The sequence below is a fragment of the Cricetulus griseus genome, chromosome 4 (genome assembly GCF_003668045.3).
Source record: "Cricetulus griseus strain 17A/GY chromosome 4, alternate assembly CriGri-PICRH-1.0, whole genome shotgun sequence".
NCBI lineage: Eukaryota > Metazoa > Chordata > Mammalia > Rodentia > Cricetidae > Cricetulus > Cricetulus griseus.
The window spans coordinates 87,535,038-87,561,308 of NC_048597.1; the positions used below are offsets into that span (position 1 = coordinate 87,535,038).

General features: G+C 37.4%; 1 protein-coding gene across 1 annotated transcript in view; it reads right to left on the reverse strand.

Moving 5' to 3' along the window:
* Positions 1–2,330: 2,330 nt before the first annotated feature.
* LOC113835674 (vomeronasal type-2 receptor 116-like) overlaps positions 2,331–26,271 on the reverse strand; it is a 51,731-nt gene continuing 27,790 nt past the window's right edge. Inside the window, exons 3-6 of the mRNA XM_027416055.1 lie at positions 23,984–24,818; positions 16,816–17,043; positions 15,378–15,501; positions 2,331–3,253 (exon numbers count right to left, since the gene is read on the reverse strand). Of these exons, the coding sequence (XP_027271856.1) occupies positions 2,331–3,253; positions 15,378–15,501; positions 16,816–17,043; positions 23,984–24,818 (2,110 nt within the window). The remainder of the gene's footprint in view (positions 3,254–15,377; positions 15,502–16,815; positions 17,044–23,983; positions 24,819–26,271) is intronic.

Sequence of the window (26,271 nt, forward strand, 5' to 3'; positions counted from 1 at the left end):
AAATAACTTTCTTTCTAATAAAAAAGAAAAAAAAGACTATCAGGGAACTGACTATCTGACTGTAGATGAGGAGAATGTCTTCTGTGTGATTAGCCTCTCTCTTTCTCCCTCTCTCTGTCTCTCTGTCTCTGTCTCTCTCTCTGTCTCTGTCTGTCTCTCTCTCTCTCTTTCCATGGTGTGATGGAATATGGGCCAAGTACTGTGGGCTCCAAAGGTACTAACATTTGTGAAGAAACTAAGAAAGAAATACTATTCGGTTCATGATAGATTTTTAAAGGCACCATAGATTTCTCTTGTTTCAATAACAATGCTACAACATATTGGGTGCAGAGAAAGACTGCAGAAGAATTATCTAATGCTTTTCTCTGAATATATGGCATCACTTTCCCTAGAATGTCTAGCTTTATGAAGGAAACTACCATATTTTAACTATAGCTCCTACAGTTAGAATAGAGCAATTCATGAAGATCTGGGGGAACATCACCACATATTGTTGCCTCATTCTTCTCTAGAGACAGATTAGGTGAAGACATCACCCAGCAACTAGTGTAAACCACAAAACCTTGAGAATTATGGAAATTATTATGTGTATTATATTTTTTACATTGGAGTGCGATACATCAATACATTGTTTTTTCAATTTATTTATTAGTTCTAGTTAGGGAACAAGCTTGTTTCACATGTAAGTCCCTTCTCCCTCTCCCTGTCCTCACCCCCTCCCCCACTCCCAAACCTACCTTCCACACCATCCACCCACCCCTCCCCAGGCAGGATAGGGTCCTCAATGGGGGCTCTGCAAAGTCCACCAAATCTTCCTGTGTTGGTCCTGGGCCCTTCCCCATGTGTCCAAGGCCAGAGTGTAACCCTTCACTAGGGATGGGCTCTCAAAGTCCCTTCTTGCACCAGAGAAAAATACTAATCCACCACCAGAGGCTCCCTGGAGTGCAGAGGCCTCCTTATTGACATACATGTTCAGGCGTCTGGATCAGTCTTGTACTGGCCTCCCCAACAGAACCTGAAAGCAACCTAGATGCCCCTCAACTGAAGAATGGATTGAGAAAATGTGGTACAGTTATACAATGGAGTACTACTCAGCAGAAAAAAGCAATGGAATCTTGAAATTCGCAGGCAAATGGATGGATTTAGAAGAAACCATCCTTAGTGAGGTAACCCAGTCACAAAAGACAAACATGGTATGTACTCACTCATACATGAATTTTAGACATAGAGCAAAGGATTACCAGCCTATAATCCTCTTCACCAAAGAAACTAGAAAACATGAAGGATTCTAAGGTATAAATGGTCCCCAGGAATGGCAGTGGCATGAACTCCTGAAGTAATTGGGAGCATGAGGGTAGGAGGAGGGAGCTTCTACAATAAGAGAAAGAGAAGAGGAGTAGAGTAGAGGAAATGGAGGGGCAGAAATATTGAGTTGGGGGAAGAATAGAGGAGAGAGAGCAGGATGAGAGGTACCATATCAGAGGGAGCCACTATAGGTCTGAGAAGAGATCTGGAACCAGATAGATTTCCAGAGACCTACAAGGATGACACGATCTGACAATCCAGGCAATGGTGGAGAGGACAACCTAAAAGCCTTTCCCCTAAAATGAGATTGATGAATTCTCTTTATGCCATCCTAGAGGCCTCACCCAATGGCTGATGGAAGCAGAGACAGACATCCACAGATATACACTGAGCTGAAATCGGGAATTTGGTTGAAGAGTGGGAGGAATGAAGAGCGAAGGGGTCTGTACCAGGTTGGAGAAACCCACAGGAACAGTTGGCCTGAATAATACATTGTTTTATTGAGTGATAATTATCAGAATATCAGATAAATATCAGATAATTATTGTGGCAGAAAAATGCAATGGAATCTTGAAATTCTCAGGCAAATGGATGGAACTAGAAGAAACCATTCTGAGCGAGGTAACCCAGTCACAAAAAGACAAATATGGTATGTACTCACTCATATATGAATTGTAGACATAGACAAGGATTACTAGCCTATAATCCTCTTCACCAAAGAAACTAGGAAATATAAAGTTATCTAAAGGATAAATGCATGGGCCCCAGGAATGGGAAGGGGCAGGAACTGCTGAGCTAATTGGGAGCATGAGGGTAGGTGAGAGGGAGCTGCCAGAATGAGAGGAGGAGAAGAGGAGAAGAGAAGAGAGGAAAAAAGGCAATTATATACATGCTGAGGTAGACTGTATATGACACAAAGGGGGGAATCTTTTATTTTTTTAAATATACATTTCAGAAAAAACTTGCTATAAAATAGGTAACTAATTTCACTTTACTAATGGATTTTAAGAGAGATAGTTAATTCATCAAAATAATCTGTTGTGTCTGTATTTTGTTTTATTTTTGAAGCATTTCAAAGAGTTCTTGTCAGGTCTTAGGAGAATAATGTAGCACTTTGGGATAAAGATGCACCCTAGCAGTCCTGCACTGGAGGCCAAGATGGAGAAGACCTCCACAGCCACCATGGCCTTGTTTTTGGTGCTGTGGTAGACTGGAAGGAAGGTGACCCAGACACTGCAGAACACCAGCATGCTGAATGTTAGGAACTTGGATTCATTGAATGTGTCAGGCAGGTTCCTAGCCAGGAAAGCCACAGTGAAGCTTCCTAAGGCCAGGATCCCCAAGTATGCCAGCACACAGTAGAAAGCAGTGACCGAGCCCTTGTTGCACAAAATGATGATGTAACTATGTTCAGAATGTGCATCTGCTTGAATATAGGGAGGTGAGGTTCCCATCCAGACTCCCAGGAGAATAAGCTGCATCAGGAAACAGATGGGGATGACAGAGTTATAGATGCCCGAGACAAACAGTCTTCTCATTGTTCTTCCTAGTTTTACAACTCTAAAAGCCAGAACTACAGTTATAGTTTTGGTCAAAACAGTGGAAAGAGCCAGAGTGAACACGAGTGCAAATGTAATTTGTTGTAATATGCAGGAGGCTGTGCTTGGCTGGCCAATGAAGAGAAAGGTACACAAGAAGCAGAGGAGGAGGGAGATGAGCAGGATGAAGCTGAGTGTCCGGTTATTGGCCTTAACGATGGGCAAGTCTTGATGTTTGAGGAAGATCCCCAAAACTACAGCTGTGCTGACAGAGAAGCAGAGGGCTATGCAGACCAGAGCCATGCCAAGAGAATCTTCCAAAGATAGGAATGTCATTGACTTGGGAAGGCAGTTGTTTCTCTCAGGGTTTGGGTACTCTTGAATTGGACAAGGGATACACTCTTGCTGATCTATGGGAGAAATGAACCGACATTTCAGCTGCTACAAGTATCTACTCATTCCATATTCAATACACTAAGAGTGTCTTCCACTGATGTTTTGTGCATCCTGGCACATTCTACTTTACTATAGTGCCAAGGTAACCATCTATTTAGAAATCCCCCTTTTCTGTGATGTATACTTCAGGATATTCCATGTAATGACAAGATTATAACTGTTTTCTGGACAAAGAAATTCAAATAGTAATCAACTTCTTCAGATGATGTAAAACTGTCCAGTTATCCTTTAAAGAGTTCTAAAGTTAATCCAAACCAGCTTGGTCAGACTCCAGCTGCTTAGGTGAAGGACAAACCACTCAGAAGTCTACAGAGCCCCAACTAGGACAAAGGCCAAGATAACCACCAGAGAGTCAACTCTCTATTTGGACAGACAGAAGTCTACAGTCCCCTAACTACAAGAAAGGCCAAGATAACCACAAAAGGTTCAACTTGAACAGATTCCCAAGTGGAACGGAGGTTGTGCCAGCTACTAGAAACCCAGGACAAAATACTAGAAAGAGGAAACAAAGAAAACAACACCCATACAGAAATCAGGGACTAAAACTAATCATCCCAACCCAATATGCCTAAATCACAGGGTGAGAAATACAATAAACAACAGCTAGGGCAATGCAGCACCACCAAAGACATATATCCTAAGACAACAATACCTGAATATTACAAGTCAGTGAATGCACAAGAAAATGACCTCAAATTCAACTTTATGGAACATGAGAAGTGTCCTTAAAGAGGAAGTGGAAAACTCACTTAGAGTAATTGATGCAAAGATAATCAAAAAATTAGAGGAAATCAACAAAGAATGCTACAAAGCTAAGAAAAAAAAAACAAACAGGTAAGGAAACTATTCAAGGCATGAAAATAAAAACAGAAGCAATAAAAACACAAATTGTGCAAATTCTTGAAACACTAAATCTGGGTAAGAGACCAGGAAGTATAGATGCAAGCATAACTAACAGAATACAGGAATGGGAGAGGGAATCCCAAGCATTGAGGATGCAATAGAAAAGTAATAATGTCATTAGGCAAAAAAAATATTAAAGCTGAGAAACTCCTACCATAAAACATTCAATTAATCTCTAACATCATGTAAAGACCAACCTAAGAGTTATAGAAATAGAATATGGACCAGAATCTCAGCATAAATATCATGGAAATACTTTAAAGAAAATCAAACAAGAAAATTTTAGGCTTTCTGTTGTTTCTATTGTTGTTGCAATCCAACTGTAACCAATGGTGTTCTGATCGGACACAGTGGGTTATTTCTAATATTTTTTGCTTAATGCTTTTTCTAATGCTTAAAGAGGCATGCCTATTAAGGTACAAGAAGCTTATAGAACAAATAGATTAGATCAGAAAAGAAGTCTTGTGCCACATAATACCTAAAACACTAAACTTAGCGAACAAGAAAAGACTACTAAAAGCTGCAAATGATAAAGTCTTAGTAACATATTATGGCAGGCATATAAAAATTAAACCTGACTTCTCAGTGGAGACTCAAAAAAATAAGATCATAGCCAAATGTCTTGCAGATTCTAAGAGACTACAGTTATTATTCCAGACTAATATACCCAGGAAAATTTTCAATCACCATAGACGGAGAAACCAAGATAATTCATGACAAAATCAAATTTAAGTAATATCTATCCACAATTCCAGCCTACAAAAGTTACTAGAAGGAAAACAGTAACCTAACAAAGCTAACCACACCCATTAAAGTACAGAGAATATATAATCTTACACCAGCAAAATCCAAAGAATACAGACCAACAGACAGACAGACAGACAGACACACACACACACACACACACACACACACACACACACACACACACACACCTACTACTACTACCACCACTATCATAGTAACAAGAATTAATTATCACTGGACATTAATATCTCTTTATACCAATGGATTCAATTCCTTAATTAAAAAACATAGGCTAACAAAATGGATATGAAAACACTATCTATCCTTATGCTGCAGACAAGAAACTTACTTCAGCATCAAAGATGGACATTATCTCAGAGTAAAGGTTTGAAGAAAGTTTTTCCAATCAAATGGACACAACAAGCAAGCTGAAGTAGCTATTCTAATATCTAACAGAATAGGCTTCAAACCAAAGTCATTCAAAAGAGATGAAGAAAGAGATTTCATATTTATTAAAGGAAATACCCACTAGGATGACATTTCAGTTCTAAACATCTATGCCCCAAATGCAAGGCACGGACATTTATGAAAGAAACATCACTAAAACTTAAACCACACATCAAACCCCACACATTAATATTGGGAAACATCAACAACCCACCCTCGGGAATGGATAGGGCACCCAGAGAGAAACTAAGCAGAAAAATAATGGAATTAATAGGTCTTATGACTCAAATGGACCTAACAGACATCTACAGAACTGTTCACGCAAACAAAATGATATACTATCTTTTCAGCATCTCATGCAACCTTCACGAAGAAGGAATCCAAAGATAAAAAATATTAGAAATAACCCACTGTGTCCTATCAGATCACCATTGGTTACAGTTGGATTGCAACAACAATAGAAACAACAGAAAGCCCACAAACTCATGAAGACTGAATCAATGTCAACTGATTGACAAATGGGTCAAAGAAGAAATTAGAAAGTAAAAAAGTCTTCCTAGAACACAATGAAAATGAACACACAACATAGGATAGCTGATGGGACACAGAAAGTGGTGCTAAATGGAAAATTCATAGCACTAAAAGCCTGTAATAGAAAATTACAGAATCCTCATCCCAGAGACTTAAAGGCACACTTGAAAGATATTAAATATAAAGAAGCATGCACACAGAAGAGGAGAAGATGTTATAAAATAATTAAGCTGAGGGCTGAATTCAATAAAATAGGAACAAAGAGAACAATACAAAGAATCAAGGAAACAAAGAGTTGGTTCTTTGAGATAATCAACAAGATAGAGAAGCCCTTATCCAAAATAACCAAAAGGCAAAGAGAGAATATCCAAATTAACAAAATCAGAAACCAAAAGAAGGAAATGACAACAGACACTGAGGAAACTCAAACAAGTCATACTTCAAAAACTTTACTCAACAAAATTGGAAAATCTAAAAGAGAGAGACAAATTTCTCAATAGATATCACTTACTAAATTTAAATCCAGATCAGGTAAACAATTTAAATAGACCTATAAAACCCAAGGATATACAAGCAGTCATTAAAAGAGCCAAAGGCCACTAGACCTTCAAAGAAGAGTCAATACCAATATGCCTCAATTTATTCGAAAAAATGGAAACAGAACAAACATAGCCAAATTCATTCTATGAGTCCAGTCACCCTGACACCCAAAATGCACAAAGACTCAATAAGAACGAGAATTACAGACCATTTTCACTTATGCAAATTGAAGCAATAAAATAATTGCAAATTGAATCTAAGAACACAATAAAGAGATCATCACCATCATCAAGTAGGTTTCATCAGAGAATCAGAGATGATTCCACATTAAAAAATTCTGTCATTGTAAACCACCATATTAACAAATACAGAAAGAAAAAACAAGTGATTATCTCATCATATGCTGAGAATGCCTTTGACAAAATCCAGCAGCCCTTGATTACAAAAGTCTTGAAGAGATCAGGGATAAAAGGAACAGACCTAAACATAATAAATTCATTATATAGCTGGCCGTTGGTGGTGCACACCTTTAATCTAGCACTTGGGAGTCAGAGGTAGGCAGATCTCTGTGAGTTAGAGGCCAGCCTGGTATACAGATCGATGGCCAGGATAGGCTCCAAAGCTACACTGAGAAACCCTGTTTTGGAAAACCAAAACAAACAAACAAACAAACAAACCCCCACCCAAAAAAACCCTGTCTCAAAAAAACAAAAGTCAGTAAATAGCAAGTTGATAATCAAATTTAAATTAAATAGCAGCTCAATGCAATTCAACAAAAATCAGGGACAAAACAAGACTGTCCACTCTCTCCATATCTATTCAATAGAGTACTTGAAGTTCTAGCTAGAGCACCAAGACAAGTAAATGACATCAGGGGATACAAATTGGAAAGGAAGAATTAAATGCATCATTATTTGATGATATTATAGTACCTATGAGGGGCCACAAAAATCTGCTAGGGAACTACAACAATTGATACACAAGTTCAGCAAAGAGGCTGAATATAAAATTAGTTCATAAAATTACTAGCCCTCTTATATACAATGATACAATGATAAACAGGCTTGAAAGAATTCGGGGAAACAATACCCTGCACAATAGCTGCAAATAATATAAAATCTCTTGGGGTAACTCTAATCAAATAAGTGAAAGACCTGAACTAAGGTACTTCAAGTCTTTAAAGAGAGAAATCAGAGAAGATATCATTAGATGGATAGATCTCCCATGCTCACAGATTGGCAGGGTTAATATAGTAAAATGTCCATCTTTCCAAAAAAAATCTACAGATTAAGTGAAATTCTTAACAAAATTCCATCACAGTTCTTTACAGACCTTGGAACTACTCAAAACTTTGTATGGAGCAGAAAGGGTATGGGATATGTAGGGTGTTTGTGGGCAGGCAGGGGAGGAGGGGAGGGAGAGGGAACTGGGATTGACATGTAAAGCACTTTTGATTCTAAATTAAATAAAAATTAGAGAAAAAAGAAAAGTAAGGGCCATTATGACATGACTACCTTTCCTCATTGCAAAATAAAAAAGAATCAGCCTTAAAGTAAGGGAGAACCATGCTATAACCCACAGATACAGAGAAATTGATACCACAGTCACTAGAGAGGCTTTACCCAGAAACAGAGGGAAACAGATTTGGAGACCAACAACCAAGTATTAGGCAGATCTTGGGGAGTCCCTTATGAAGAGGGTTAGGAAAGATTGTAGGAGCCACCGGTGTCAAGAGTACAAAAATAAAACCCACAGTACCAACTAACCTGAGATAATAAGGTCTCAAAGAGACTGAACCACCAAGCAGGGAGCTTTCATGAGACTAACTGAGGTGCTCTGCACCTTTGTTACTTAGGTGTAGATTGGTCTTCTTGTGGGAGTCCTCACAGTGCTAGCATGGGCTATATCTGAATTCAATGTCTACATCTGTGAACATGGTTAAGCTTCTCTTTAATAGGTTTTAGAGTCCTTTTGATACAACCAAAGAGTTTTGTACCTGGATCATGAGGTAGATTTATTCCCAGCTTCATGAGAAACTGACACCATGATTTCCATAGTGTCTGTACATGTTTGAACTCCCACCAGCAATCAAAAAATGTTCCCCTTTCCTCATATGTTTTCCATTAAGTAAGTACTGCCCTTTTATTTACTCACTTGGCCATTCTGACTGGTGTAAGATGAAATCTCAATGTAGTTTTGATTTGCATTTTCTGATGACTAAAGATGTTGAATAATTTTTGAAAATGCCATTTTGTCTTATTTGTTTTCTTGATGTTAACTTTTCTTTTGAGTTCTTTACACATTGTATATATTAGTCATCTATCTGATGTATAATTCTTAAAAAAAACATTTTCCCACTAAACAGGCTATCACTTGGCACAGATTCTGGTGTACTTGTTGTACAGAACTTCTTTGGCCTCATGTAAAACCACTTATTAATTGATGTTCTTTGTGAACATCTATTAAGGTCATTGACTGTGAAAATGAGTTCAATTCTACTCTCCACTTTCTTCTCTCTGAGATTCAGTATACTCGTCTTATATTGAGGTCATTGATCCGTTTGAAGTTGGGTTTTGTACAGGATAATTAATATGTGTCTATTTGCATTCTTTACATGCAGGCATCCAAATAGACCAGCACCACTTGCTCCAGTGTGTATTTATGGATTATTTATAAAAAATGAAGTGTTTATAAGTGGGTTGATTTATGTCTAGGTCTTCAATTCAATTCTATTGACCAATGTGTCTGTTTTTATGCCAATACCATGCTGTTTTGGGACTATTATTTTATAGTAAATCTTGAAATTTTGCATGATGTTACTTTCAGAACATTTTAATTGTTCAGGATTGTTTCAGCTATCCTAAACTTTTTTCGTTTTCATATTGTATATGAAGTTAAATTTTTTATAATTAAGTGGAAAATTGTGCTGGCATTGTGATGGGGAATACAATATGTCTGTATATTTCTTTTTTGCGGGATGGTCCCATTTTTCCTATTAATTATATAGATCCATGAGCAAGGGTGATCATTCCATCTTTACCAATACCTGAAACTATTTACTGTATAACACTTTCACAAGTTTCATTAAAGTTTTCCCAAAATGTTTTATTTTTAAGAGACTTGTGTTTATTTTTTATTCAACATTTGTACATCTAATGTCTGTACAATAAGTTGTGGTCACACTACTTCCAATACTTGCCTGACTGCCCTACAATAATTTTGCCTTTGCATTGATTTTTCTCTTTTCATAATCATTAATTCCAATTTCAATTGCCAATGTGCATGTGTGTGTAGGGAAATGTGCTGTACCTTGGCAAAGCTATCAGGAGACAGAGGAGAAATAACATTCCCTCTACCCCAGCAGCCTTCAGCTGCCCAAGATCTCTGGTATTGGTGGACTTCAAATATTTAACCACACACTGATACTACTCTTTAACTTTTATAAATGTTGTAATCCCAGCTTCAGAATATTCTTTTCCATTCCATATAGTTCGTTTTTGCATGTTTCTTTTTATTTAAATTCTTTAATTACCTCTCATATTTATATATCCATCCCCCCATTCCCTCACCCTTCAATCCTCCCATGTTCCCCAGGAACCTCCCTATCCATCCACTGACTTCTCCCCACGGACAGTGAGGCCCTCCATCAGGGACCTTCAAAGTCTGTTATATGGTTTGGGGAAGGGCCCAGGCCTTCCTTGCTGTATCTGGGCTGCAACTGTATCTCTCCATAGGAAATGGGATCCCAAAGTCCATTTGTGCTCTAGGGTTGAAGACTGTCTCCACTGTTAGAGGATTCATAGACTGCCTTGGTCTCCTAGCTGGCACCCACATTCAGAATGCTTGTTTCAGTCAATGCTGTTTCCTCAAGCTTTATGACTAGGGTCTCCATGCTCTCACTATGTCAGGTCCACTGATTCTGCAGGTCTCTCCAGCCCCATCTTGGCTCTTTTGCCCATCCCACCTCCCTCTCCACAAATGAATTCCAGTAGTATGGTCCAGTGCTTAGCTGTGGGTGCCTATTTCTGCTTTCAACAGCTACAGGATGAAGGCACTAGGAATGGTACCAAGGTAGACATCAATCTCATTATAGGGGAAGGGCATCAATGGCATTGTCTCCACCATTGCTTGGATTCTTATTGGGGTCATCCCTGTGGATCCCCTAAAATTTCCCCCAGACCTCTCTCCAACCTGTACTGACTTCTGCTATCAAGGCATCTCCTTTCATGCCCTCCTCTTCTCACCCCTGTCTCAGTCCTCTTGTTCCCCCCTTCTTCCCTTTCCACTTCCTTCCTCTCCACCCATGCTCCATGCTCCCACTTTGTTTAGGGGTTCGTGCCACCTTCCCTTTCTTCGAGGGACTATCAATCTACTCTTGGGGTCCTCCTTGTTTCCTAGCTCCTCTGGCAGTGTGGATTGTAGACTGTTAATCCTTTGTTCTGTGTGTAAAAATTGTATATGAGTGAGTACATATCATGTTAATCTTTTGTGACTGGGTTACCTCACTCAGGATGGTTTCTTCTAGTTCCATCCATTTACCTGCAAATTTCAAGATTCCATTGTTTTTTTCTGCTAAGTTGTACTCCATTGTGTAAATGTAACACATTTCTCTATCCATTCTTCACTTGAGCGGCATCTAGGTTGCTTCCAGGTTCTGGCTATTACAAATAATGCTGCTATGAACATAGTTCTACATATGTTCTTATTGTGTGAATGTACATTCTTTGGGTATATGCCCAGGAGAGGAATTGCTGAATCTTGAGATAGGCTGATTCCCATTTTCCAGATAAACTGCCATACTGAATACCAAAGTGGTCTTCCAAGTTTTGACTCCCACCAACAATGGAGGAGTGCTTCACTGTCTCCACATCTTCTCCAGCATAGCCTGTCATTGGTGTTATTGGTTTTAGCCATTCTGATGGGAATAAGATGCTATCTCAGAGTCGTTTTGAGCTGCATTTCCCTGACATAAGGATGTTGAGTACTTTCTCAAGTGTCTTTCAGCCATTTAATATTCCTTTGTTGAAAATTCTCTATTTAGTTCTGCACTCCACTTCTAAATTGCATTATTTGGTGTTTTGGAGGCTAGCCTCTTGTGTTCCTTGTATGTTTCGGTGATCGGCCCTCTGTCAGATGTGGTGTTGGTGAATATCTTTTCCCATTCTGTGGGCTGGTATTGTGTCTTTCTGACTGTGTCTTTTGCCTTACAGCGGCTTCTCAGTTTCCAGAGGTCCCAGTTTTAATTGTTGATCTCAATGTTTGTGCTACTGGTGTATTGTTCAGAAAGCAATCTCCTTACCAATTTGTTCATGGGTACCACCTACATTCTCTTCAAGGAGGTTTAGTGTGGCTGAATTTATGTTGAGATCTTTGATCCATTGGGATTTAAGGTTTGTGCCTGACGATAGATGTGGCTCTATCTGCAATCTTCTACATGTCAGAATTCAGTTTACCAACACCATTTGTTGAAGATGTTTTCCTTTTTCCATTGTATAACTTTACCTTCTTTGTAGTCATTTTTGTTGTGTTGGCCTTTTCCTTCCAGTAATTTCTGTAGGGCTGGATTTGTGGATATGTATTGCTTAAATCTGGTTTTGTCATGGAAATTCTTGTTTTTGCCATTGATATTGATTGAAAGCTTTGCTGGATACAGTAGTCCTGGCTTGCATCCATGTTCCCTTAGTGTCTGTAGAATACCTATCCAGGAACTTCTGGCTTCAAAGTTTCAATTGAGAAGTCTGATGTAATTCAGATAGGTCTGCCTTTATATGTTACTTAGCTTTTTCCTTTGCTGCTCTTAATATCCTTTCTTTATTCTGTAAGTTTGGTATTTTAATTATTATGTGGTGAGGGGACTTCTTTTTGTGGTCCAATCTATTTGGTGTTCTGTAAGCTTCTTGTACTTTCATAGGCATATCCTTCTGTAGGTTGGGGAAGTTTTCTTCTATAATTTTGTTGAAATTTTTTCTGTAATTTTGAGCTGAATTTCTTCTCCTTCTTCTATACCTACTATTCTTACATTTTGTATTTTCATGGTGTTCCATATTTCATGGATATTTTATGTTAGGGACATGTTGGATTTGAGATTTTCTTTGGCCGATGACTGTTTATCCTCTATTGAGTCCCCAACGCCAGAGATTCTTTCTTCCATCTCTTGTATTCTATTGGTTATGCTTACATCAAGAGTTTCCTGATGGTTTACCCAACTTTTCTATTTCTAGCAAGCTGTCATTCTGTGTTTTCCTTTTTGTTTCTAATTCTGCTTTCAAACCATGAACTGTTTGAATTGTTTCCTTCACTTGTTCAGTTTTTTTTCTTTAGTTTCTTTAAGATTTTTTTAACTTCTTAAAATTTTTGGTTTGTGTTTTCCTTCATGTCATTTAAAATTTTGCTTGTTTTGTCTTCTATTTTTAAGGGATTTTCTTGTTTCCTCTTTAAAGGTCTCTATCATCTTCATAAGATAATTTTTGTGGTCCATCTCTTCTTCAGCCTCTGCATTGGGATTTTCAGATCTTGCTGGTGTGTAGTCCCTAGATCCTGGTTTTGTCATATTGGTCTTTCTGTTGTTGAGTGTGTTCTTATTGTGTCATCTTTCAATCCCTTCTTCCAGTGGGTGCAGGTTGGGTGTCTCCCTCTCACAGGCAGCAGGTGGAGGGCAGAGGTGGGAGGGAGGAAAAGGGTGTGGTGTGTCCAGACTCAGGATTGGCCTTCTGTTCTGGGCAGGTCCACACTTGTCCAGGGGTAGGCTCAGGATGAAGCTAGCAGATGGTGATGGTGGAGTTTGCAGGCAGGGCAGCGACTGGACTCACCTTAGGCGACATGCAGAAGGCAGAGGTTATAGGAAGGACATATAGTTTCATTTTTGTGATCATTCTTAATAACAACCATGAGTACGGTTAAAGATATTTTTAAAGAAGAAATATTTTGGTTCTGAATGGAATCATATTGATGTTGGTTGAATATTTGTGTTCTATAGTTATTAACATAAATTTTCAGCATTATTATTCATTTACTGTTGAAAAGTCAGGTTGTATATTTTTAAGAATTTAATATTCTGACATATAGAAAAAATGGCATGGATTGTGACAATTCTGTTCTGCTCTTAAGCACAAATGCTATCATAGAGCTCATGTTGGGTGGGTGCATGGGTACTGTAATTACACTGTGCTCAGAGAAATATGCAATATTGTGTCCTCTCTAAAATTCTGGACCCTGTTCAGTTATGCCAAACAATTGTTCTACAATAGCACAAGACTCTAAAGTGCCTATGTGCTGTCTGCCATCCCAGACCCTTCTGAACAATTGATTTAATTACACCTAGGCTATGTAAACCTCTAGGCTTGTCAAGTGTGTAATACTTTCTTTTGTCCCAATATGCATTGTGTATGAGTATTAGAAGTTACAATAAATTCAAATACTCAATATATCAACAAAAGATATCATCGATAGGAAAGATCTAGCCAGTATATTATATCCAATACATACCAGTCTGGAAGAAATGTTTTCAAATGTGAATTACCAAATAAAATTCAGGACACAGAATATAAAAGAGTATATTCACTTCATAGAGTAATTTATAAGGGTTTAAAGAACACACAAACAGTTCAATGAAACTAAGAAGAAATAACACAAGGAGAATAAATACCTTGGTGATTAACAAGTGAACACAAATGTAAGACTGAAATAAATGATACAGACCATCCAACTTGTTCATGGAATTCAATAAGGAAATAGTAAGAGTGAAGAAGACTCAAGGTAAAATGAAAACAGAATTGAAAAGACAAATAGTACAACTAGAAAAGGAAAGCCTTACAAGTCAAATGAATCATATAGAAGGCAGAAAATTTGGACTCAAAGATAAAATAGAGAATAAAAAGGAACCATAGGAAATTAAAACAGGAAAGGAAATGTTGGGCACTATGAGAAAACCAGAACTTTAAATTATTGGCATAGATGAGGGATGAGAATTCCAGGTCAACACCTTAGACCAGTTGTTCAACAAGGTCAGTTTCATAGACAAAGAGTTCTTGAAACTAAGTAAGATGCATCCAGAAGAAGCACAGAGTACACCAATACAGAAGATCAGAAAAGAAAACCCCTACCACCTATCATAATCCAAATACTAACAATGAAAAACAGTTTTAATAAATTTTAATTATAACTTTAATAACATAAAAAGTGTTTTGAAAGCTGCAAGTATAATTTAATACTCAATATAATTATCTTATTATCTCTTCTTATTACTGTCTCTAATTATGCTCCTGGACTGATTTTGGTCTTGTTTTCAGTAAAATGTATTCCTCTTTTTCATTAATTGTTGAATGTTTTTTGTATGTATATTCTTAAATGCCATCTGTTAAGTCCATATGATATTAACTTTAATATGCCATCAGGGCTGACTGCAAGCCTAGACCTAGATCTACAGGCAATTGCACCTTCTTTTATGAAGACTTGTATTTCATACTAGGTATGATATTCCAATTGGTAACTATAAATGTTGTAATCTAGATTCTATGTGTGATACATTTAGGAAACAGCTCCACATGTACTTGTCCTGAGTTTATTTTTAAGAAAGAAAAATTGGATTCATTTATTCAAGGAATACGCAGGCAGCCTGTCCATTGGCACACCACACTTTCCCTGGGCAGCATGATACTCCAAAGCTGTGGTGATAGTGTCATTCAATGAAAGGCAGTTTTTAGGAAGTAGTGATGTAGGTGACACAATCACATGAGGCTTCCAATCAAATGTTCGTACATCATGTGGCATCTGCAGTGATTACTAATGAAAGGATATAGGGATGAGTGGAAGAGACATGGAGAACAATGCTGCATCCCAACACAATGGTCACTTCTTAGCTTTATCCTTCTACATTTACAAACAGTTTGGGGAAAGGTATTATTTTTCTACCTGTCTGGTTGGAAATGTGCCTCTCTGGACAAAACACACAAGAAAAACAGCAGGCAGGTCTTCCTTCTTCTGTAAGTTTCCAGAAACCTGGACCACAGCTCTCTGTACATACAGACAGAGGATTCTGAGGGACACACAGAAAAACTCTTCATAAATTTGCACATCAGTCACAGGCTTGAATGTTTTTAAGCTAAACAATTTAAACTTCACGTAGACTATCGAAGTTGTATACAGTTATGTGGCACTGTGAATTCTCTATATGGAGTGTAGAGTTGAAGTTTGCACACTTCCAGTTACTAAACTAAAATTTCAAAGTGTCTTTATGGTGAGGAAACTGTGCTTCACCTCTGTTAGCTTTGTGAAATGTCTTTAAAATCTGAATATTCCCTCCTGGGAAACAGCAAGCCAGAACTCCTTCCTCGTATGAATTGTGGAACAGTTGAAGGGAGGCAGAAACCAAGTCACTCTTGCTTATCTGTTTCTATATTTACCTTCCCCAGTCTGTAGTCACAACCATTCACTCTGATTCAATTTTCATGAAAGAGGGTTTGGAAATTGTGGATAGTCACAGCTACTCTTGACTCCATCACATGTAGATTTTCTGTAGACACTGTATTATGGTTCATTACTGTTAGTTTCACCTTTGAGTCCCCATGCTCAGAATAGCGCCCTGCTTTTTTTCCAAATGTTAGTGATGTCATCATTTAGGAATTTATCAATTGGCTCCTTAGTAATCATATTAGGCAGTATACTTCTAACACAAACTCAGCATGTTAATACTTTTAAAACTGTGAATGCTAATAAATATTCTATCCTTCCCTTTGACATGTTTTCTGCCATAAGTTAGACTCTGTTTCACTCTTATGAATATCTCTATATTAACAGGTACATGTATATACTTGTGTATATATATCAAATATATATGTATATATATATATATATATATATATATCAAAGTGCAATTCAAAAGATTGATTTATTTCAGAATTAAAGACATCAAATTAGACTAAAGATATAGCTCAGTATTCAATGTGCTTGCTGCATAAACAATGAGCTCCTGAATGTGATCTTGCAGAAGGGAAGTACAGAAAAGTCAGGTGAAAAACTGTATGTCTGTAATTCCAATAGGGTGGTCATGACACTGGGAGAATGCCTGGGGCATGCTGTCTAGTGAGTACAGCTAAAGCTGAAACTTGGCATCTGGAGAGATTAAGACCATGCTTATAATAATATGAAAACTACTGAGGAAGGTAAAAAGTGCTGAATGTGGCCTCAACAAACACATGAACTCACATGCATGAGCATGCACACACAAGCTCACAGCACAGCTAAGAACTTAGAAACTCTAAGTTACTTTAAAATTTCATAGAGGTATTATGCAATCAATAGCTCTTTTCTGATATTTGATAACATATTAAATGTTCATATTCAGCCAGACCTGATTGAAGTTGCTTGGCCACTTGATCAGAACTTCATTGATGAACAAGCCTTTATCTTGTGGACTTTTGGAGACAAACTCTCCTACTTTAACTACAAATGAATCATAATTAGTAAATCCCACAAAGTTTTGTATATCATACTTTTCCATAGGATTCTTCTTCTTATCAAAGCATATTTGGTCTCCAGCAGCATTTGTAAATTGGATTTTCCTCAGAAATGGATGAAGCTGAAGAGAGACATCATTTGCATATGAGTGGTGCATGCAAATTTCTCACTGAGGTCCCTAAGAGCAATCTTCTTTCTCTCACCCTACACTAGCTTTCTTTTGGTAGAGGCTTCATTTGAGTAATTGTCTCCCCAGTTGTTTCAGTAAGATGAACTTTTCTCCCCAAGAAATTAATGTAGGAGTAGCTGAACCTAACTATAAATTTTATATGAAGGGTGAAGCATAGCACAGAGTGCACCATGTTCTTACTGGGAACAAGGCCTTGTGTCTCTCCCCAGCATAAAACAGTCCTGATTCTAATTCAAATAAAAAAGTTGGAAAAAATATCTACAACTAGAAAATATCAAGGTTTTCAGAGTGAAACTAGAGTAAGAATGGAAGCAACACTATGTCTATGGCATTATAGGTGCTAAGATATTCATCTTCCTTATGTCAGTCAATGAACACATTGTATGGTTAGTTAGGTAGATAGGTGTACATGTATATATAGAGAGTTTCTTGACAAGATAATATTAGGAAGAATTTATGCAAAGCTCCAGATTCTTGAAAATGCATAATAATTAGTGCCAGGAAAATAACAACTGAAGCCGAGGAAGAGAATTGACTTTGTTGAAAGAGAAATTACAGATGGCACACATTGATTGTGGATCTCGGGTCATATTAACTTCCTAGTATTCCCCTCCAAATTTTAATGCAGAAGAAAGATATTATCATAAAATCATTGTTTTTACCTCATAAACTGAGTAAAATATTAAAAACTGTTGTGGAAAAGGTCTTTGAGTTAATTTTAAAAGTAAAATAGAAACTTCATCAATTAGCAGAAATAGACCCAGCAGAAATTGTGATAACTTCAATAAAATGAAATTGCTTAATTATAGGCAGAAAATGTGCCCTGGCAAAGAGTTTACAATAATCTTTGGAGAGATTAACAATAAATATTGCAAAAGCAAGAGAATTCAAATTATAAAGAGAGCTAACTGAATCCTTCCTCACACTGTACTAGAAACACCAAGAAATAGAGCGTCTACATTCTATACTGATGCAAATAAATTTGGAAAGGCAGGTTACAAATCAAAAACTTAAGTAAAATGTCTCTATATCCTTATAATCCTGCCCCAAAGTCAGAATCATATGCTATTCTCCTGGTATTAATGGATTTTACAGAACTTTTCAACAGTTACTGATTTGTAATATGCATAAAGAGTTGTTTTGTATATTGAAACCATTGAATTTTTATCAGGTGATACACAATTGAGTTTATTATTTATTCAGAGAGAAGACTTAATCAGGAATAGGAATCATCCCATATGTCTAACACATTTCTGATCCCTTATGGGTCTACTAGTCCCTCTAGCACAAAGCAATGATGAAACTGATCAACTATTTAAGAGGAAATGTTCTATAGGCCTCAGAATTTCATTAAAAAAGGCATGTCAATACCTAACGTTTGAGAAAAGACTTTTCCATCCCATGGCACCAAGCCAAGGACATTATTAAGAAATGTCCTACTTGGTATTTATACAACCAAACACCACTACCTGCAGGAAGTAACCCCAAAGGGTACTCAAAGGGATTAAATCTGGCAGATGGATGTTTTACATTTTGTAGGATTTGGAAAATTAAATATGTACATCACACCATTGATACCTATTCAGGTTTTCAATGGGCACCCTCTTTGAGTTGGGAGAAGGCTGGTTCAGTAATTACACATTTGCTAGACGCTATGACCATTATGGGTATACCTGTTCAAATAAAGACAGACAATGCTCCAGCATATATCCCTAAGAAAATATAACAATTTTTTGCTTATTATAATATGAAGCATATTATGGTATACCACACAATCCTACAGGGCAGGTAGTTATAGATAGATCAAATCAAACTCTAAAGGAACTCTAAACAAACAAGAAGGTATAATAAATACCCTCAGAAATGTGTTGGATAATGCTTTATTAATTTTGAATTTTTAGATGAAAATGAGAATGGAACAACAGCTGTGGAGAGGCATTGGATAATAGAAAAAACTATGGAATTAAATCTGCCAGTATACTTTAAGGATATGTTGATCTCAGAAAGGAATCCATGATACATGGTAGGATGGGAGGGGTTTTGCTATTGTTTACAGAGGAGAAGAAAGCTATGACTACCATCAAAAGTGATAAAGATTCTATTAGTATAAGAGACACCTCTTAGTTAGAAGAGATGACAGTTCATCAAGCATCATGGACATTTAATCTGAAATAACCTATAAAACTGCAATGCTTCATTTGATCAGATATAATTTGCCAAAATAGAGCCTCCCCAAAATTAGTGATCGGGATAGTTTTTGTCTTGCCATTTCAGGGGAAAAAGTCTAATGAATCTGAAGTTTAATGGAAAAATTGAGGCATCTGAAGAAAAAGAACAAATCATTAAGAAAAAATGTCCCAAGAAAAAGAATAAATTGGCTTATTGATATATCACATTCCAACACAATAAAATTACATAAATCCTCCAAAATATTTATTTCTGCATTTCCCTACAGATATGTAATTCAAATTGTCTTTTTGTAGTCCCAGTTAAATTAAAGATTAAAGCAGATATTGGAGTTGGGAATGTGGTTCTTTCCTTCTCTAAATCCAAGCAATCTTGTTAAAGTAAAATCCAAAATCTTTGTCTCACCTGATATGGGACATAAGAAAAAGAAAAATTAAGTGACCATTAGTATTGCTACTAATCTTATAGTCCTTTAGTTTTGTTTGGACTCATTGAAGCTTCTCTTGAGTTGTAAATGCTATCTAAAATGTATAAGATATATATGTATGTATTTTTAATTTTTAGCCATGATATTAATGGTCATATTCAGAGTTCTAACAAACTTTAGAAAAGGGTATCATCTATATTCCTATACAAGATTTTGGTCCTGAGTCTCTAGCAGCTTTCTGCGGTGAGCCATGACATAACGTAACAGCAACAATTGAAGTCTCCAACAGTATGGGGCCCCACCACGATAATTCTACCAGGGCTATGATAATACCACTAAGATGACAAATGCTAACTAAAGATTGGCTTTGGTCTACAAGGTGGCTACTAGCTGAGATGATCCAGCCGAACAGACACTGCTCAAAACAATTTCAAGGTAGCTAGCTGAGATGATCCAGCCTCATACACTGTTCTAGCCAGAACTTGAGACAAGCCCTGCACTTTCACATTACACAGAGACTGGACAACAAATAATAGAGTTACCTATCCCAGGGCTTGACAATTAACCATAATTTTTCTTTTTAGGCTCCCCTAAAGATGCCATAACCTACAGAGAGCAGGAAGCAATTTAAGAACATGATATCCACATTCCAAAGGGTTGGAGTGGGTGGCTTTTGGTTGTTCATTGGGTTATGGATACTTCCTATTGTTTATGGAATTTGGTTACAAGTAACTATTGATAATGGTCAGGGAAAAATCTAAACAAAGGAGATTAGAATCAGGTTCTCTTTTTGAAAAGAAAACGGGGAGTACAATATGCTAGGATAAAAAGGAAGCTTATTGAATCTACTTCTAAAAAGCAATGACTAGTTTAAATATTTTACATTGTTACACTTTTATATATTGCATTCAAATTTTAGAATTGATACAAATTTATGATTAATTTTGTTAAAACATACTGTTCATATATTTCTAATCTTATTCAAGGTTTGGACAGTATGTTGTGCAAACAGGACAAAAAAAAAAGAGAGTGACTGACAAAACTTGCAAAGACAGGGTGGATCAGCCCTTCAAAAATTCTGCTTCATAGAAATGTCTATTGAATAGTCTAGGCCTGAATACCAAATATGGATGCCCAACTTTACAGAGGACCCTAAGGTACCTATTAAGGCAGACAGCTGTTTTTATTATTTTTCGCATTTTTGGAAGTCACTTGCTTGCACTTCCTGATTACTCAGTCAATATTATTTTCTTCTCAGGTCTCTGAGGGAGTTGAAGACTTGATAGTTATAGTTATATTTTTCTTTGTTTACCAGACTCAGAAGGGAAACTCAGTAACAGGTGTAAAGTGTAAAAGTTTGAGAGATATTACAAGATAATTTGAAGAAAATTTAGAATAGAAATTGAACTAGGTACAACCATTTGGACTCATTAAGATAGAATTGATAATTGAGTATTTTCTCCAAATTTATCAAATACAAATGAATTAGACATTATTTATGTGCTTATTTATTTCCTACATGCTGTATATATTTATTGTGCTTATTTTATAAAGCTTTTCTTCTATTAGCTATAATCCTCTTTTTATTTTAGATAAAAAGGGGAAATGTGGTGATTTTTTTTATGATCTAATAAAGCTTGCCTGAAGATAAGAGTGTAAAGTTAGCCACAGACATAGAGGACAGATGGTGGTGTTACACACCATTAATCTCAGCAGCCACACTCATTGGCAATAGAAGGTGGGTAGTGGTGACACATGCCTTTACTCTCAGCACACTAGAGAGGAAGTATATGGTGGCTGGAGACAAGAGTGCAGTATATTCAGTCTGCAGTCATGCTGAGGAGAGAATTGCCCCAGCCTTGATAGAAGTAAGAACTCTCTAGTTGGCTGCTTTGCTTTTCTGACCTTCAGCTTGAACTTCAATGTCTGTCACTGGGTTTTTATTAATTGTGTAATATATGTATGTTCACAAACAGCATGTCTGATCCCGTCAGAGAGAAGAAGAATGTGTCACATTCCTTAAAATAAAATTATAAACAGTTGTGAACTACTATGTGGGTGCTAACAGCCAAATTTGATTCCTCTGAAAGTATAGCAAGTGTTCCTATCTGATGGGTCATCCTTCCACCATGATTTAATTACATATTTAAATTAATACAATGGGTTTTAATCTTCAAATTCTGAGGTGCGATGTTGCATCGACTAATTAACAATCAATGTACAAGATAAATACTAACTTATCTAATATCATATCCCTAGAAGTCATGTTCACAAACTGTGTTAATGTCTATGTCAAATATTATTGTTATCCATAATGCCAAAATTACATTGTACACTAAACATTCAGAGTTCATCTTTTATTTATCTATCTTTGACTGAATGAAAAGTTCGCTTGACTTGTTTAGCAGTCTTCCTGATGATAACCTGTTTGAAAGTGAACATCAATGCTCATTAGCTTAAGTGAGTTCTGAGATTATATCAAGAGGGTTTAAACCCAAACATATCCACTTATCACTAATAGATGAAGATATGGCCTAGGATCATGGGCACCAAGTGTGTTCTAACATTTAAAAATAGAAGCACAATTTGGTTTCACAATCATTCTATCTTACTTTTGAGTAAATAATCTGTTCCAAGTCATTTATTTCTTAGTTACTTTTGAGTCCAGAGCATGCTGTTTTTATTTTCCACAAAGGTTTCCTCATATAGTCTTGCTTGATTAAATATATAGTGTATTTTATGTTAAACTGCTGTTGTTATATATGGTGACCAGGTCTCTACCTGATAGCATTAGACATATTCCATAAAATGTAATTTGTGGTTATTAAATTTGCTAATTTTGACATTAATTACCTTTAGATATCTTCCAGAATATCATCTTGTACTAGAAAAATATGTGTTGAAACATTAACAAATTTAATGTCTTGAAATCAATGCTGCAAATCCCCAAATCATGCACCATAATTGCAGAGAGATACACATCCACAGTTGCATAACCTCCTTTTGTCTTGCTACTAAGAGCTTCTGTCAGAGTATACATCAGGGGACAATTATCGTTCAGCAGCCTGGCCTATCAGAAGCATGATTCCCTGGTGAGGAGCCACACTTGGAAAGGAAGTGGAATCACTGGCTGTGGAAACCAGTTGCTCCAGTCTGTAATTTCTCTCATGAGTCACTTCAATTTTTGTCTAGTAACAGCTTTGGGTGTATTAAAAGTGCTTGTGCATTTAACACACAAAAATATTGCATCTACTGGGCATGAAGACAGCTGTGGATATCCAGGAAGATGAACCTTAAACTGTATAATTTTGATGAATAGAAAAAAGTACTAGGATATTTTACATTACTCAGACTGCCATAGGATTTCCAATCACAAAGACAGCCTTTTACACAACCAGGTAGTTTTGACTTCAGAGCAGATTCAAGACAGGTTGGTTGCCCCTAGAGACAAAAATCTGGCACTCCCTAGAGGCAAATACATGATGTCATTTTTCTCAGGTGTTGTTTCACAATTTCAAGGCCAGAGATCAAAGCAAATTTAATCTCTATGAGCTCCCTACCACTCAAGGTTGGCTAATTATTTGTTATTGATACGTCTTGATTTCCAAAGTCATTTTCTACATGGGAAAGTGCTACAAGTATGGGTAAATGAGACATTGTTAGCCTGAGTGAAACTATGTGACTTAACATGGCTTATGAATATGGGTTGGACCCTGAAAAATAAAATACAATGGGCCAGAGTTTGGCTGTGAGGGAATCAGAAGGCAGAGGCAGGGGATGAGGCAGAGGGCAGAGGCAGAGGCAGCAGAGGCAACAGACAGGAGTGTTAATGAAGAGGTAGAAAGATAGTAGCAAAAGGGGGGCAGAGGAAGAAAGGAGAGAGGAAAGCAAAGGGTGTAATTAAGTAGAAAAAAGCTGCTGAATATAGCATTGGGAGGAGAGGCAGATTTTTCACAAAGAACTTTTTAAAGATGATGTGAAGAGATGTTTACCCACAGAAAGCATCCCTGTTTCCTTATATTCCCCTTCAGACAGAAAAGTCTAGTAAACCTCAAGTAAGTATCTATGCTAGATCCCCCCACCTCATGGATTTCCTTATTTACCCTTGTTCTGACTGGGGGTTGGACCCTAGAAGTCAGCAATGTTTTGCATTATTCTTTTCATTACAACATAAAAGTGTGTTGTGTTTGACCTCAGTGAAGTACCTACTAATAATATAAGTTCCCAGTGTTTCCTTTCTTTATTAGGTAGACTTACCTGCCAAGGAAGAAACCTGTCCTGGTTTATGTCTTTGTGAGAAGCTATTTCTGTTTTACTCAAAAGCATTTCATGGAGGGCATGGGCCACTGCATAGACTGCATTCCATATGGAAACGCTGGGCTCAGAAGTTATCATCACAACCTTTTTTTCCTGTTTATTCTTAAGCGATATATTCAGTGGGCAGAGTTCTTGAATTCCACATAGCAAAGGAGAAGGTGAGCAGTGAAAATTGTCCAGCCAGAATTTATGGAAGTAAATATCACTTGGGTACTGTGAGGGTGTAAGTGCCTGGATAAAGTGCTTGAAGCCAGGGATATTTCTCTTCTTTGAAAATGAGAAGCTACCTTCAAAAAAGGACATCAAACCAATCCACTTATAAAATACAGATTGTAAGTAAACAAAGTTGGGCTTTGCCATGATCCACAACTTCTTTCTCTTTGACTTAATTTCGTTTAGTATGTAGAAAATCAGGACATCATCTATATCCCCATAAAACACATACACATTTACTTTTGTATGTTGGCTCAAATTCACCACCCCAACCCAAAACAGAAAATCCATTTTTTTAAAAGTTGGTATTTTTTCTGTAAAAGCCACACAGATATCTTCTGAAGCAAGCTCTGCTGTCAGGTCAGAGAGGAACTCCTTTCCGTTTAGGTCATCAGTCACAATGAGCCCCACCCACTTCCAGCCAAAGTGCAGCAATAAAAAGATCACCCCTTGGGTCAGAGCTTTTTCTTGAGGAGAAATCTGGTACAAGGATGGGAATGTATCTTTATCACTTAGCACAGAATGAAACAATCCATATGTGACCTGAAGGAGCAAAGAAAAAAATGTTATATTGAGTTTCTAGGTTTTCAGGGATCAGACACTCCCACAAGCAATGGAGGACTGTTCCCCTTTCCCACATCCTCACCAGCATAAACTGTCACTGATATTATTGTTTTTATCCATTTGGATGGGTATAAGATTGTATCTCAGAGCTGTTTTTGTTATTGTTTTGTTTAAAAAGAAGAAAAGAGAAATATTGAGACAGACATATTGACTATAAGTTTATTATAAGGGCCGGTAGAATGGGGAGACTAAGAAGAGGAACAGGGTAATGGCTGACTGCCATGGCCGGTCGCCATAGAGAGACAGAGCGGGGAAACAGAGACAGGAGAGCACACACAGAGAGAGAGACAGGGGGAGAGAGAGAGACGGGGGAGAGAGAGACAGGGAGAGAGAGAGACAGGGAGAGAGAGAGAGCGTAAAGGGGCAGGGGCCTATCTTTTAAAGGGGTCCTCTGCACCTGCGTGCAGACTTCTTTCCCATGGAACCTTGGGCTGACCAGGGTATTGCCTGAGTGGATTCCACCAGGTAACAGGGGCAGGCCAGCATAATGCCTGAACCTTTCATTCCCACCTCTACTTATTATTAAAAAAAGGTGGGGTGTTTAGACATGGCAGGTTAAGGAATAAGGGCGTCGAATTCTTAAGACTGCTTCCTGCTGACGTGGGGGCGTTGACCATCTTTGGGGGACCCGAGAAGGTTGGGGTGCTGCCACGTCCTGGGGAAGTTGGTTGTTTAATTGTAGTCCAGGCTGTATGGAACTCCCTGGCGCCTCTTAGACCTGGCAAGATGTTGACAGAGCAGAAGACAAGGTTGAGTTTAGAAAAAAAATTTTTTTCCCCTGTCACTTGAGGGGAAGATTGTAAGATGAGGGAGGGGTTCCCGAGGTGTCCCAAGATGAGTGAAGGGAATTTGGGACCAGGGAAAGATTGAATATTACCTGGAGTGAACCTGACCTGTTTGGATCTGATTCGGCTCCCTGGAACGTACAAGAATCCTTAGAGTTTGTGGAAACATAAGTATAAGACATGTTAGAAGCATATTTATGTTAGAAGCAACTTGGCTAAAAGCATTACCATTTTAAAACAGATAGATTTTTTTTTGGACAATGAAAAGCATCTTAATCTTGGCCTTGTAGTTATGATCATATAGTGGTATTGTAGAACTGACTATGAACAGTAGCATGAGAAATAGAGAAATCCGGAACATATTTCATTCTTTTTAATGTCTCAATTCATTTTATCATCATTTAAGCCTTCTTATCCTCAGGCCTTTGTAACTACATTCTGAAACCTTTATACATCTTAGACTTTCTTATATTCACATAGATGAACTCTAAAATACTTGTTACTGGAATCTTTTTTGCTTTAAGTTGGCATGACTACCAGTCGTCAAAAGCATCAGAGTTCTTGAGAAGGATAAGATTTTACCTGAATCAATGATTAAAGAATAAC